This window comes from Vidua macroura, chromosome 25 (genome assembly GCF_024509145.1).
Source record: "Vidua macroura isolate BioBank_ID:100142 chromosome 25, ASM2450914v1, whole genome shotgun sequence".
In the NCBI taxonomy this organism is placed as follows: Eukaryota; Metazoa; Chordata; class Aves; order Passeriformes; family Viduidae; genus Vidua; species Vidua macroura.
In genome coordinates, this window is record NC_071595.1 from 6822740 (window position 1) to 6837338 (window position 14599).

At 47.5% G+C, this 14599-nt stretch overlaps 1 protein-coding gene across 2 annotated transcripts in view; it reads left to right on the forward strand.

Moving 5' to 3' along the window:
* The window catches only part of LAPTM5 (lysosomal protein transmembrane 5), a 23459-nt gene extending 11173 nt beyond the window's left edge, over positions 1 to 12286 (forward strand). The window contains exons 3-8 of one of the 2 annotated variants that reach the window (XM_053999009.1): positions 1275 to 1351; positions 2746 to 2874; positions 4465 to 4590; positions 5242 to 5337; positions 9064 to 9156; positions 10291 to 12286. In XM_053999009.1, the coding sequence (XP_053854984.1) occupies positions 1275 to 1351; positions 2746 to 2874; positions 4465 to 4590; positions 5242 to 5337; positions 9064 to 9156; positions 10291 to 10365 (596 nt within the window). In that variant the 3' untranslated portion in view covers positions 10366 to 12286. The remainder of the gene's footprint in view (positions 1 to 1274; positions 1352 to 2745; positions 2875 to 4464; positions 4591 to 5241; positions 5338 to 9063; positions 9157 to 10290) is intronic. The other variant, XM_053999010.1, reaches the window with a different exon arrangement.
* The last annotated feature ends 2313 nt before the right edge of the window (positions 12287 to 14599 follow it).

The window sequence follows — 14599 nt, forward strand, 5'->3', positions numbered from 1 at the left end:
AAAAAACAAACAAAAAACCAAAACAAAACAAAAAGAAATCAATTTAATTAATAAATATTCACTGGAATAAAGAATATCCACTTCTGGAAAGGGAATAAAGGATGATTTGGGGTCTGCCCAAGCACTGAAATCTTCCCTCACCAAAGGGGCACCAAAGCTCCAGGTGAACACTCAAAGCTGGGGGAGATGGAGATGAATTTTCCTTGGGAAAAAGGGGTGATATGGAGCAGTTAAGGATTTCAGAGCAGCTGGAATGTGACAGGGATTCTACAGGCACAATTCCCAGAGTTCTTTATGAGAACATTGGGAGCGTGGTGGATAAAACAGAGTTAGGCACTGGATTTATTCATAGTTGCATGGAACATCCTCAGCTGGAAGGGACCCCCAGGGACCACCAGTCCTGTGCACCTATGGGAAGGATCAGCTGCTTAAAAAAAAGAAAAAAAGACAGAAAAATTAAATCTTTGGCTCTTTTCTTGAAGCATTTAGGAATTCAAGAACCCACACTGGCCAGTGCTGATTTAAACTCAGGTGAAACAGAAGGAAAGGAGCTGGAGGAAGCTCTGGGAAAGGTTGTGCAGAGACTGATAAACAAAAAGCAGCAGAATTTTGCCTCTGGAGAGGTGAATCAGCAGCAGGGCAGGCTGTGATTGCAGGAGGGAAAATTGCTTCCAGGCAAAGGTAGAGCAGGAACTCTGGATATAAAATATCACCCTCACACCCAAAGCAGCTGCCAAAAATCACCCTAAACCCCCTCACATGACATTTTTGAGGTGTCCCTTGCAACCCACAGCTGCAGGGTTGGGGGGAGAGATCTCCCCCAACCATCCCTGGGGTGAAAATTCCTGCTCTTCTCTGAGAGATTCTGAAGATCCTTCAGCATTTCACTGCTGGTTCCTTCCTCTGCCTGTCAGCCTCTAAATAATTTCCAGCTCAGGAAAATTAGGATATGAAATTTGGCTCAGAGCTAAGAGCCAAGAGCCCTCTGGGTTTTTTTTTAATACTTCATTTTGTAGCCTGGGATATTTAACATTTCAGGCCTTGGTCCCCTCGAGCTCACAGCCCGCAGCACCTGGTGGATACAGGAACTTCAAAGAGAGATGAAAAATGGGTGTAAAAAAAGGAAAAGAGGGTTAATTCCAGCTGCATGGCAGTAATTCCTGCACAGACACAATTCTTTGTGCCAGGTTGAACCCTCCCTTAGGGGTGTGATGGAGCTGGGACATCTTTTGGTGATGTGGTGATTCCTTTTATCATTTTTTTATCCTTTTCAGCTGATATCGCCACCAGTTTCCTGCTGATCCTCATGTTGTTTGTCATCAGCTTCCATCTCCTGCTCGGGGTGCTCAAGGTACGTTCCCCACAAATGACACTCAGGGTTTGGATGGTGCTCACTGGAATTGTGGTCAAAAAAAAAAAGCAGGAAAACCGCCCAGAATCACAGAATCACACAGGAAAAAAGGCAGATAAAAATCCCAGAACCACAGAATCACACAGGAAAAAGGGCAGATAAAAACCCCAGAATCACAGAATCACACAGGAAAAAGGGCAGATAAAAATCCCAGAATCACAGAATCACACAGGAAAAAGGGCAGATAAAAACCCCAGAATCACAGAATCACACAGGAAAAAAGGCAAATAAAAATCCCAGAATCACAGAATCACACAGGAAAAAAGGCAGATAAAAACCCCAGAACCCCAGAATCACACAGGAAAAAAAGGTAGATAAAACCCCCAGAATCACAGAATCACACAGGAAAAAAAGGTAGATAAAAACCCCAGAATCACAGAATCACACAGGAAAAAAGGCAGATTAAAAATGTCTCCTGGTTCCAGAGGGGGAGAGGGACTGGTTTGAAGCCTCAGGTTCCTGTGAAAAGCTTCAAACACCCAGATTTACCAAATCTGGGCAGCATTTCCATCAGAGCTGCATCTGAAGCTGCTAAATGAAGGAGATTTTATGATTTGGAAAGGTTTTCTTGCCTCATTTCCTTGCCCTGTGGCAAGTCAGGTCCCATGAGAGAACTGTCACTGCCCTGCTGCAGCAGGGATTCAATTCCCAGTGCAGGAGGAGGAATGACCAGGCCTGGGGCTGGAAACCCCAGGAGTCTGAACCCAGCTCTCCCTCCGCAGAGGTGAATTTCAGGGACAGCTGGATGACACCGCTGATGGGAAGTGCTAATGTCACAGAGGGAGAATTCACAGGAATTTTCCAAAGGGGTGGAAAAAGTCAGCATTGACGCCCTGTTTTCTCTGGATCAGTGGTCACTGAAATCAGAAATTCCAGGGAAGTGTTAATTCTTGGAGCACCATCTAAGGTGCTCCATTCCAGGTGTTGACAGCTGGTCTCATTTCCCACTTGGAATGGAAATAACCATTAAATATTGTCGCACTACGACGCGAAATAACTCACGCACTCTAAGATCAAAAGGGTAAAAGGAAGCAACTTTTATTTCTGACTTCGCAATATATAGAATTCCAAAAGCGACAGTGGATTGGAGGAAGAAATTGCCACTTCTCCAACCACACTGGTCAAACCAAGAGTCCATCAATTCTCTCCTCCCACAAAGAAGAATGCACAACAATCATTATTGACATGAACGGTGTGTGAGAACTCCAGTGGAAATATGTAAACATCAGAAGGCATAGAAAACTTTTAAAAGAACTTTAAAACTTTTAAAAGAACAGGGCGACAAAACTGTAATGTTTATATAATAAATAACCAGCACTGCTTTTCCTCCTCAGAAGAGGGAGCGGTTCCTGATCCCCTTCCTGGCTCTGCAAGTCATCGATTTCCTCCTGAGCCTCCTGACCATGTTCAGCTCCTACATCCAGGTGCCAGCGATCATCTCCGTGTCCTCCCTGGGCCACACGGTGGGTGACAGCTCCTCCTCCTCGTTGGAGCCCTGCTCAGTGAGAATTGGAGCCTTTCTGTGCTGCCAGGCACCGACCCCCAGGAGAACTCTGCACTGACCTGAGGCCCTGGAGAAGCTTCCAAAATGGAATGGCAGAACTGGGATTGTGGGGGTGGAGTTTGAACAGACGTGTGTGATGTCACAGGGTGGGAAACAGAGAGTTTGGGGTTTAGAATACAGTAATAGATATGGGGCAAGATGGAGGTTTTAGGGCAGAGGCTGGGCCTCCTCCTTCTTCTCCTTCTCCTTCTCCTCCTCCTTCTCCTTCTCCTTCTCCTTCTCCTTCTCCTTCTCCTTCTCCTTCTCCTTCTCCTTCTCCTTCTCCTTCTCCTTCTCCTTCTCCTTCTCCTTCTCCTTCTCCTCCTTCTTCTCCTTCTCCTTCTTCTCCTCCTTCTCCTTCTCCTTCTCCTTCTCCTTCTCCTTCTCCTTCTCCTTCTCCTTCTCCTTCTCCTTCTCCTTCTCCTTCTCCTTCTCCTTCTCCTTCTCCTTCTCCTTCTCCTTCTCCTTCTCCTTCTCCTTCTCCTTCTCCTTCTCCTTCTCCTTCTCCTTCTCCTCCATGGGTTTGGGTGGTTTTGTGTCATTGGATAAAAAGCCCGCATTGCAGGGCACGGGTGGTTGGTTATTGGGTTAAAAGTGAAAATAATTTAGGTGTCATTTCTTAATTGGACACTTTATCCCTAAAAGGCCTTGTAGAGAGAGATGGGGCTCCATTTCAGTGTGTTAGAGTGAAGTGCTGCAGAACTCAGGGTTTGTGGGACTGTGACAGAGATAAGAACTGATAAACATCTGAGTCCCAACGAGAAATACCGTCTCACAATTTAACCCCAACCCTGGCAGAAAAGAAGCAAAGATTCCACACCTCCCAGGGGCTCCTGGCTTTCCTGAGGTGAGGAATGCATGGAATGGAGGATCGTTCCCTTGGGGTGGTTCCTTATGGAATCCTCTAGGTTGGAATGAAGGATCTTTACCCCGGGCTGTGGTTTCTCATGGAATCCTTTAGGTTGGAAAATGCATTTAGGGTCCTGGAAGGTTGGAATAAAGGATGGTTACCTTGGGCTGTGGTTCTGCATGGAATCCTGGAAGGCTGGAGTAAAGGATCGTTATCTTGGGCTGCAATTCTTCATGGAATCCTTTAGGTTGGAAAAGACTTTTAGGATCCTGAGTCCAGATGTGAGGTGGTTTCTCCTGGCCAGACAGGATGCAATCCTTGGAGGCGTAAGGAAACCAGTGGCAGCTGGGATATTTATCTTCCTCTGTGTTGAAATGTTGATTTTCTCCTGGATTTGAGGGAGGTGGCTCTGGGTGTGCCCCCAACAAGAGGAGTTTGCTGGAGAGAAACTGAGATTGTCACTGCTCTGGCCAGAGGCTTCTGTGGAGCTCAGATGAAGCCCCAGAAACACTTTGCTCACTCTTTGGGCCAGCAGAAGGGAAGGTTTGGGTTGAATTTAAGGGCATTTAGTGGCTTAGACTCCGTGTGAACCAACCACAGGCTCTGTGTAAAGTGTGAATAATCTGCAGAGGTGACCCAATCCTGTTCCTGTCCCCTCAGCAGGGCCACGCCAGGACTCCCCTGCTGGCGCTGCAGCTGCTGGATTTCTGCCTGAGCATCCTCACCCTGTGCAGCTCCTACATGGAGGTGCCCACCTACCTCAGCCTCAAGCCTCTGGACAGTGGGGTAGGTCTGCAGCCAGCTCTGCTCATTTCCCACTCTGGGAACTCCTATAAATTCCCATTCCATGGCTGTGCAGCTTCTCTGGAGCATCCCAAACTGCTCAGTTTGACAACAAAGAGGGTTTTCCGTGTTCTCCCCAGCACTGCTCCTGACTGACAGCTCCTGTGCTCCTTAAAAATAAACCTCGTTTCTCCTTGTAGGGATCTGATGGATGCAAATTGTGGAGCTGCCTGCATGGAAAATGCCTCAAATTTCATCTTTATTAAACAATCTTATTTAATAAGTCCCACCCCAGTGTTGTTTTCAATAGATGGAATCATCACATTCCTAGGGAAGGATGGAGACACTGATTTAAGGCCCTGGGATCACGGTCCCAAGTTTCTCCCTCCAGAGAAAAGAGCAGGAAAACCCCAGTCTGGTGGCAGAAGTGGAAATTAAAATTTTTAAAGTCCATTTAAACAGGGCTTTGCCCAAGGAGTGGAAACAGCAGGAAGAAAACAATATCCCTGTGATCCTGCTGCCAGTGAAAATCCCTTGTTCCTTATTCTGCCTGAACCTTGAACCCCTCTCTGTGGGTGCCCCTGGCAGAGGGAATGAGTGTTTTGAGCTGAGACCTGAGTGTTTTGGGCTGAGACCTTCTCCCTTTTCCCCCAGGGCACTTTGCCAGCCCTGGAGAAGCTGCCAGCAGAGGAATACGCCAAGGTGATGATCACTTTCACCATCGCCTTCGTGGCTGTGCTCATCCTCAAGGTAAGGACTTCCTCCTCTGAAATGAGGCTTCCCCAGGAAAATTCAGCTTTAATTCTCTCCCAGAGCTGCCTTGTTGGGCTCTCCTCGGGTGTGGGAAACTTTGAGATAAGAAATGCTGACTTAGAAATGCCATAGAATAGACTTTGTGGAGAGAGAAGTGGAACTAGAAACAAGTTTCAAAAGATGGCCATGCAAATAAGAATAGATACTTTGGAGAAGTAGAACTATGAAAGATGCATTGCAGTAGGACCCGCGAGGGGTAATTTTAAATTTTTGGCTTGAAGGCATTTACAGCAAGGTGTGGCTAAAGCTGACAGGCCAAGAAATGCCTATAATGTATTGTAATCAGGAAATAATTGGCTTCTGATTGTGATGGTGTGAATTATAACATCTGTATTGTCTCACCCTTCTCATGAGACTGAAAATGGAATAAAAGTTTTTAAAACGCCTCTCATTTACCCCATCTCTGGGTCAGAAAAAGCTTAATCCAACACCTGGGTACAGTGGGAGCTGTGCCTCCATGCGGTTTATCCAAACCCCTGCCTTTACTCTTCTGTGTGAGTTACCAAGCAAAATCCCTCTTACATCCCCAAATCATCACTGTCCATTCCTGTCTAGAAGGAGAAAAAGGCTGAAAAAACCACAGCAAAGTCCTCTGCTGCAAAGTGCCCAAATAAATGAGATTACTGAGCAGCAGGTGAGATCTTTCACTGGGTGAGTGGCCGTGTCCTCTCTGATATGGGAGCGGGGTTCTGCACCCTGGAACTCCCAAAGTTCATTAAAACCAGGAGCCAAACCCTGCTGGTGCCTCAGGAAGCTCCACATGAGAGGGGTTTTAGTCTTCTGTTGCTTCAGTGGCACACAGAACTGATTTTTCACCTTCAGCCCCATGAAGAAAGCCAGAATCGTGCAGGTACTTGGACAGAAAGTGCTGCTTGTGAGCTGGAAACCATTTTATCTTCTGAGCCCTCCAGGTGGGCCAGAAAAGCCAGTGGGGAGTGGAGAGTTTTGTACGGATGCACTCCAGGCACGGCTTTAAAATCTCTTTTAATATTCCCATGGAACGTGCAGCCCGAGTGAAGATAACCCCGAGCCCCAGCTGGCAGGAATCTCCCTGCCCTGGCAAATGCATTAATTGGAATTTTCCACAGCTTTACCCACAAGATGCTGGACTTGCAATGGGTTTTTGTGTTGGGGTTGTAAGAGGAGGGATGGGGTGGGATAATAAAACCCCAAAAAGCCACCAGGACCCCCATCCTTTAATCCCAGTGCCAATCCCTCTCCTCCTCCATGGGCAAAATCCCATGGAATTCTCTCCCTGCAGCCTCCCAGCTCAGGGCAGCATGGGGCTGCTCTGCATTACCTGTGGTGGCAGAATCAGTTCAAAATTCCCTGGAAAAAATATTCCAAGGGCAGGGTGATGCTGCCATTAGGGCAATTCCACTCTGCATCCATGAGTGATCCTAAATCCATGGGGTGGGGTGGGGTGGGGTGGAGGCACCTTTGGGTTCATCTCACTGCCACTGTGCCAGGTGCTCCAGGGAAGTGGGCAAATATTCCAATAGTCTTTATCTCACTTTGGAATGATAAAGGCCACAGGGATAAGAAAGCAGAAATTAAGGGGAAAAAAAGATTCATTGTGATTTTGATTTATTTCAAAACCAAAATCGGGAAGTGCATTCCTTGTTGTATGATTTTAATTGACTCCAAAATCAAAATGGTGGAATGCATTCCTTTGTTGCATGATTTTAATTGATTCCAAAATCAAAATCGTGGAATGCATTCCTTTGTTGCATGATTTTAATTGATTTCAAAATCAAAATGGTGGAATGCATTCCTTTGTTGTATGATTTTGGTTGATTCCAAAATCAAAATGGGGGAATGCATTCCTTTGTTGTATGATTTTAATTGATTTCAAAATCAAAATGGGGGAATTCATTCCTTTGTTGTATGATTTTAATTTATTTCAAAACCAAAATCAAGGACTGCAGTCCTTTTTTTGAGTGATTTTTATTTATTTCAAGACCAAAATGGAGGCATGCATTCCTTTGTTATATTTTATTTCAAAACCAAAATCAGGGAGTGCATTCCTTTGCTGTGTGGTTTTTATTTACTTCTTAGATGTATTTTTTAGATTTTTTTATATTTCTAGGATTTTTTTCATGGATGAGTGGAGGTTTTTACCCAGTTTCTATGACAGCTCCAGATTTGCTCTCTGGATGAAGAGGCTTTGGAAGCAGGAAGGGTTTTGCAACATTCCCAAAAGACGCTCAAAGTTTGGATTTACCTCCAGTCTCTGGAACGTTGAGATTGATTTTTTCAGCTCAGATATTTCATGGATTTTTTTTTTTTCCCCCCACTTTCTCTTGGCTTGGTGCCAGCACAAAGAGCCCTCATTGTCCTGGGCATGCTCAGCTGCACAGCCCGGGTTTGGGATCTGTGGCTCCCTGTGTTCCCTGAAAATCCCAATGCTCCCGAGCACGTTCCCAGGCCAACACAAACACCAGGCACACGACTCGTGCTGCTTGGAGCAGGGAAAATATTGATTTTACAGGGCCAGCCCCACAGACCCCGCTTATTTCCCTGGGCCACAACCCCCTCAATCAAACCTTTTTCCTCAGAAAATGGATAAATATCCATTTATTGCATGGATAAATCCATGGGCTGCCAGGAGGTCCTGTCAGGGAAGTGCAGAAATGGGATTTTGCTGAATGAAGGGATTTTTGGGGCAGTCCTTGGGTCTCTGTGGTGCCTCTGGTGCTTTCCTAAGGCAGCCAGACTTCGTAACCTGCTCTGAAAAACGACATCAAGGCCACGATTCCCTTTCCTACCTGGGGATGTTGTGCTCTCAGAGCTCTCAGTGATGTGTTTTAACAGATTTTATGTTTAATCATTTGATATTGACTGGATTTCCAGTCCCACCTCAGTGTTTTGAATTCATGGGATCCAGACTTTGTAACCTGCTCCGGAAAACGACATCAAGGCACGATTTCCTTTCCTACCTGGGGATATTGTGCTCTCAGAGCTCTCAGTGATGTGTTTTAACATATTTTATGTTTAATCATTTGATATTGACTGGATTATTGATCCCAGTCCCATCCCAGAGTTGGGATGGGATTATTTTATGTTTAATCATTTGATATTGACTGGATTTCCAGTCCCACCTCAGTGTTTTGAATTCGTGGGATCCAGACTTTGTAACCTGCTCTGAAAAACGACATCAAGGCCACGATTTCCTTTCCTACCTGGGGATATTGTGCTCTCAGAGCTCTCAGTGATGTGTTTGAATGGATTTTATGTTTAATCATTTGATATTTACTGGATTACCGATCCCAGTCCCATCCCAGCGTTGTTCTGAATTCATGGAATCCAGACCTGCTCTGGAAAACGACATCAAGGCCACGATTTCCTTTCCTACCTGGGGATGTTGTAACCTCAGAGGTCTCAATGATGTGTTTTAACAGATTTTATGTTTCATCATTTGATACTTACTGGATTATTGATCCCAGTGCCACCACAGTGCTGTTCTCAGTCCATGGAATCATCACATTCCCGGGGAAGGACAGAGACGCTGATTTAAGGCCCTGGGATCGTGGTCCCAAACTTCTCCATCCAGAGAAAAGAGCAGGAAAATCCCAGGCTGGTGGCAAAAGAGGGAATATGCCCTTTCTGCCCTGCAGTGCCATGGGAAAATGCCCTTTTCCCTCCCTTTCCCCTCTTTTCCAGGCCTACATGTTCAAGTGTGTCCTGAGCTGCTTTAAGTTCATCAAAGCCAGCAGGAGGGACGAGGAGAAAGTGGAGCCACACGCAGTGGAGAAGGTGAGGAAAAGTGAATTTACCCTAAAAGTGGGGCCAAAACAGTGGAAAAAGGTGAGGAAAAGTGAATTTACCCCAAAAGTGGGGCCAAAACAATGGAAAAAGGTGAGGAAAAGTGAATTTACTCCTAAAAGTGGAGCCAAAACAGTGGAAAAGGTGAGGAAAAGTGAATTTACCCCAAAATTGGAGCCAAAACAGTGGAAAAGGTGAGGAAAAGTGAATTTACCCCGAAAGTGGAGCCAAAACTGTGGAAAAGGTGAGGAAAAGTGAATTTACCCCAAAAGTGGGGCCAAAACAGTGGAAAAAGGTGAGGAAAAGTGAATTTACCCCAAAAGTGGAGCCAAAACAGTGGAAAAGGTGAGGAAAAGTGAATTTACCCTGAAAGTGGATCCAAAATAATGGAAAAGGAGAGGAAAAATTAATTTGTTCCTGTTAGTGGAGCCAGTGGAGGCAGTGGAAAAGTGAATTTTCTCAGGGATAACCCAGACATGGAGCTCCACCAGCAGAATTCCTACAGCAAAGGGATCAGCCAAAAATCCCCCAGGAATTGCACTGCCTGATTTGCAGGAAAAAAAAAAACAACTCTACAACTTGTAAAAGTTGTAAAGTTGGCCTGATTTATTTCAGTGTTGGGCAGGTGGGATAGCTCCCCCAAAGGACAGCGCACCTCTGAGAATTCTTGAGTCTGTTTTATCCCCTAACCTGTTGCATATGCATAAAGTTTCACGACGGGTTCATGCATATTTATTTCCTAGCCCCGTTTCATATTAAAACTGTCTCATCAGTTTTTATGAGCCCGTGCAGTTCTCTAGTAACGTCTAGTAATGTCTAATAACTTAGCTTTAGTTTTCTTTTTAAGGTTGGTGGGGCCCCTCCTTATCTCTCTTTAGTTTAGAAACTTGCGTTTCTTTAAGTAACATTTTTTAAAAACTTTTTTTAACTTTGTTTTTCCTGTAGGTTTTGAGCACAGTAAATTAGTAGGTTAAATAAATTTAGCAAGCTACAGACTAAACAAGTTACAACGGCACTCTTCAGCTAAATCTGAATTAGTTTCTACTTTAGGTTCAATTTCTAACTCTCTGTCTCAGCCCTCCAGGGTGAAATCCCTGTGATCCCATAACCTTTGGTCTCTTCCAGGCCGTGCTGCCGTCCTATGAGGAAGCCCTGGAGCTGCCTTCCAAGGATTGCCCCCCTCCCTACGTGACCATCTGAGCCCAGCCTGGGGGAGAGCTGGCTCTGGGTGCTGCTGGTGCCTCTCCCCCCGCAGAGCCCCAGTCCCCACCCAGAGCAGCTCCCAGCTTTTTCCAGCCACATCCGGCCAGGGAACTGCCGGAGCCTCGTCCCGCTCCGGCACCTCCATTTCCTGACCCTGGCACCCCAACTTCCTGACCCTGGTACCTCCATTTCCTGACTCTGGCACTTCAATTTCCTGACCCTGGTACCTCAATTTCCTGACCCTGGCACCCCAATTTCTTGACTCTGGCACCCCAATTTCCTGACCCTGGCACCTCCATTTCCTGACCGTGGCACCCCAGTTTCCTGACTCTAGCACCCCAATTTCCTGGCCCTGGCACCTCCATTTCCTGATTCTGGCACGTCCATTTCCTGACCCTGGCAATCCAACTTCCTGACCCTGGCAATCCAATTTCCTCACTCTGGCACCCCAATTTCCTGACCCTGGCACCTCCATTTCCTGACCCTGGCACCCCAAGTTCCTCACCCTGGCACCTCCATTTCCTGACCCTGGCACCCCAAGTTCCTCACTCTGGCACCTCCATTTCCTGACCCTGGCACGTCAATTTCCTCACCCTGGCACCTCAATTTCCTGACTCTGGCACTCCAGTTTCCTGACTCTGGCACCTCCATTTCCTGACCCTGGCACCCCAATTTCCTGACCCTGGCACCTCCATTTCCTGACTCTGGTACCTCCATTTCCTGACCCTGGCAATCCAATTTCCTGACCCTGGCACCTCCATTTCCTGACTCTGGCACCTCCATTTCCTCACCCTGGCAACCCAATTTCTTGACTCTGGCACCCCAAGTTCCTGACTCTGGCACCTCAATTTCCTCATCCTGGTACCCCCGTTTCCTGACCCTGGCACCTCCATTTCCTGACCGTGGCACCCCAGTTTCCTGACTCTGGCACCTCCATTTCCTGACCCTGGCAATCCAATTTCCTGACTCTAGTACCCCAGTTTCCTGACCCGGGCACCTCAATTTCCTGATTCTGGCACGTCCATTTCCTGACCCTGGCACCCCAGTTTCGTGGCCCTGGCACCCCAAGTTCCTGACCCTGGCTCTGGTTGCCATCCCTGGAATCTGGGATTTGGCTGCTGTGGGTGCAGGGCTGGCCTGAGCCCTGCCAGCTTTGCTCCGTGCCACGAGGGTGGTGGTTCTCCTCTGGCTCAGCACTCTGACCTGTAGGGATTAAGGGATTGCCCTGGTTTAGGGCAATTCTGCGAGGAAAACTTGTAAAGGGCTTTCTTCTAGAAAAGCAAATTCAAGTGGTTCCTCCCCTAACTGGTTTGAGAAAAGCATTTCCTTGGAGAAAAGTGGAAAAAAAATGTGTATTTAATAGGCAAAGCATTCACCAGCACAAAAAATGAACAGTGTTAAACAATAAAACCTCTCGCTGTTCTGAAGAGATGGCAAACTCAGAAAGTCCCTCCGTGGGCTGTAGGTCAGCCCACTCAGTCTCTTATCAGTCCCTTATCAGTCTCTTATCAGCCCCTCTGGTGAAAATGGAAATGTTCCATGGGACATGGAAACCCCATCTCAAACTATGACAGGGACGAACAGGGAAGGAATTTTCTCAGGGATAACCCAGCCCTGCAGCTCGGCCAGCAGAATTCCCACAGCAAAGGGAGCAGGCAAAAATCCCTGGGAACTGCAGCCCTCACCCTGTCTGCTTGTGGTGATTGACAGCCCCCCAGAATATCCAGCTCTGCCTTTTCATACCTGAGTGGGTGCACTTTTCTGTGCTGTTATGTCACTTGGAAGACAAGTTTCAATTAAAATAAAAATGTTAATGGCTTCCAAACTGTGAGCCTGGTTTCTGAGGGTGTCTGATTGCTGAGTGAAGGAAGAAATAATTTGATTTCTGAAAGAAATTAGCGAGCAGAAAATGGTGCTTTGACCTTGGCCTGATCTTTCTCACGCTTGTGCTGCTTGCAAAGGAGAAGCTGATATTTCTGTTTCAATTTCCTCTCAAAACCTGCCTCTGTGCCTTATCAGCAGGGACAAGGATCTGTGGCCTGTTCACCAGTGACTCTGCTCAGCTCAGGCCCTGCAGATGTCACCGATGGTGCTGCTGTTGTCCCTGGAATTCCACCCCTGCTCCCCTTTCGGGATCATTTCCTGCTCTTTTCAAACATCGCAGTGGGAAAAAAAGCGGCGTTTTCTCAGTCTTAAATAAAGTCTCCGTTCCAGCCTCATCCAGAGCTCGGATCACAGCCCGGGGGGGCTGCTCCACTCTGAACCACCACAAACCAGGCTGCAGTGGAATATCTAACAGCAAACTTCAATGGAATATTTGCAGAGGACGAATAAGAAATGTGCTGCTGCCCCTGCTCTCTTCACTTGATGTGCATTTCTGTAATGGGGATGAAGAGGATGATGTTGGTTGTATATTTTCCAGCTGATTTTCCCATTAAGGGTGGGGGGATAATTCCGTTTTTCTGTGCTCCATCTCCTTGTTCTGGGCACCAGGATGCTCCTCAGCAGACCTGGAGTCTGGAAGGGTGCCCCAAATGACATCTCAGTAGCTCCAGTGCTTTTAAACATGCTCAGAAATCAATCCCCAAAGCTCAAACCAGTCCAATCCTCCGAGCAGAAAATCAGTTTTCTGCCCCTACGTCTGCCAATTGTCTAACTGCACCCAAAGAGCAAGAGAGCAACTCGAAATTCAACCGGAAAACTTTGCAGGAGAGCCCAGATCATTGCAGCTAGGCCCAGCCCAGTCTCCTGCTTTAATCTGGAGAGATTCAATGTGATTTTTGAATTATTAATTGATTACTGAACCCTCCACCCATCTCTGGGTCCCAGCCACAGGACCAGGCTGGGTGCTGGAGCTCTTCCTTGTTTCTCACCGTGGCTGCTCCAAGCCAGGCCTGGAGGAGGCCTTGGGATGGGCCTTCCCTTTGGAAAAGCACATCCTGCCCTGAATATTCCTTATCAGAGCCTGGAGCGGTGTGGGACAGCTCTGGGACAGAACATTCCACACTTCTCCAGCTGGTCCCAGCCACAGGACCAGGCTGGGTGCTGGAGCTCTTCCTTATTTCTCACCATGGCTGATCCAAGCCAGGCCTGGAGGAGGCCTCAGGATGGGCTGCCAGGGTGGAGGTTCCCTTTGGAAAAGCACATCCTGCCCTGAATATTCCTTATCAGAGCCTGGGATGGTGTGGGACAGTTCTGGGACATCCGACCAAGCTCCTCCCACCAAAACCCCATTAACTGGGGCTGCCCAAACGTGAAATGCTGGCAATTCTCTTGGTTTCCAAACCAGAGGAGGGCTCCTCAATGTGATCCTACTAAATCCTGTTAAAACCTCTCCTCCACCTCTTTCAGTGGTTCAGAGTCTGCCTCCAATTAAATTCCCGTTCATAATGGGGAATGCTCCTGGCTGTTGAGTGGCTGCAGCAGGGTAAATCAGTCCCTGGGCCCCTTGCTTTAATTGGCTTTGATAATAGAGCTGCAGTAGCTAAAATATGGTCAGGACGTGTCTGGCAGAGCTGGGCTTGGTTTCAGTGTGGGTTCACACCTGGTCTAACTGAGCCTGGCTCTAGCCAAGCCAGCCCAGGGCAGAGCTTTCTCTCCAGAGCTCAGCGTTCCAGCATTCCCGTTCCCTGTGAGAGCCTCCAAACCCCCAAACCTGATAAAATGCATGGATTTCTTGTGAGTTGCCAGCCAGGCCAGGGCTGTGCTCGAGACAGGACGTGGGGTTGGGTTTCTGAAATGCCACAGGGTTCGGCCAACACAAACTGAGCCCAGCCTGGCCCAGGCTGCTCCCCAGCCCCACCAGGGCTGGGCTTGAGACTGAGAAAAGACCCTTTTAAATACCCCTGTTATTCTGGTTTGGCTTCTCCAAACTGATTTATGGATGTGTCCCCAGCCTGGGCTGAGACGCAGCTCACGCGAAGATCTCAGCGCTGCTCCAAGCTGGAGTTTGGTCAGGGCAGAGGAGAAACGAGCAGCAGTTCTCTGGTGGAGGGGAAGATTGAGCTGATGATTGAGCTGGGGATCTCAGAACTGGCAGCACAGATAAACGAGAGGGTCTTGACTGAGCCAACAGCATCTCCTGGAGTTTGGTCATCTCCAGGGATGACCATTAAATTCCCTGGCTGCCTGTGGCTTTTTCCACCCAGCAAAAGCTCCAGTGGAAAAGGGGATTTTGTGGAACATTCCTGCCAATGGAAGTATTTTACAGTGATTTTGGATGGGCTTGGAG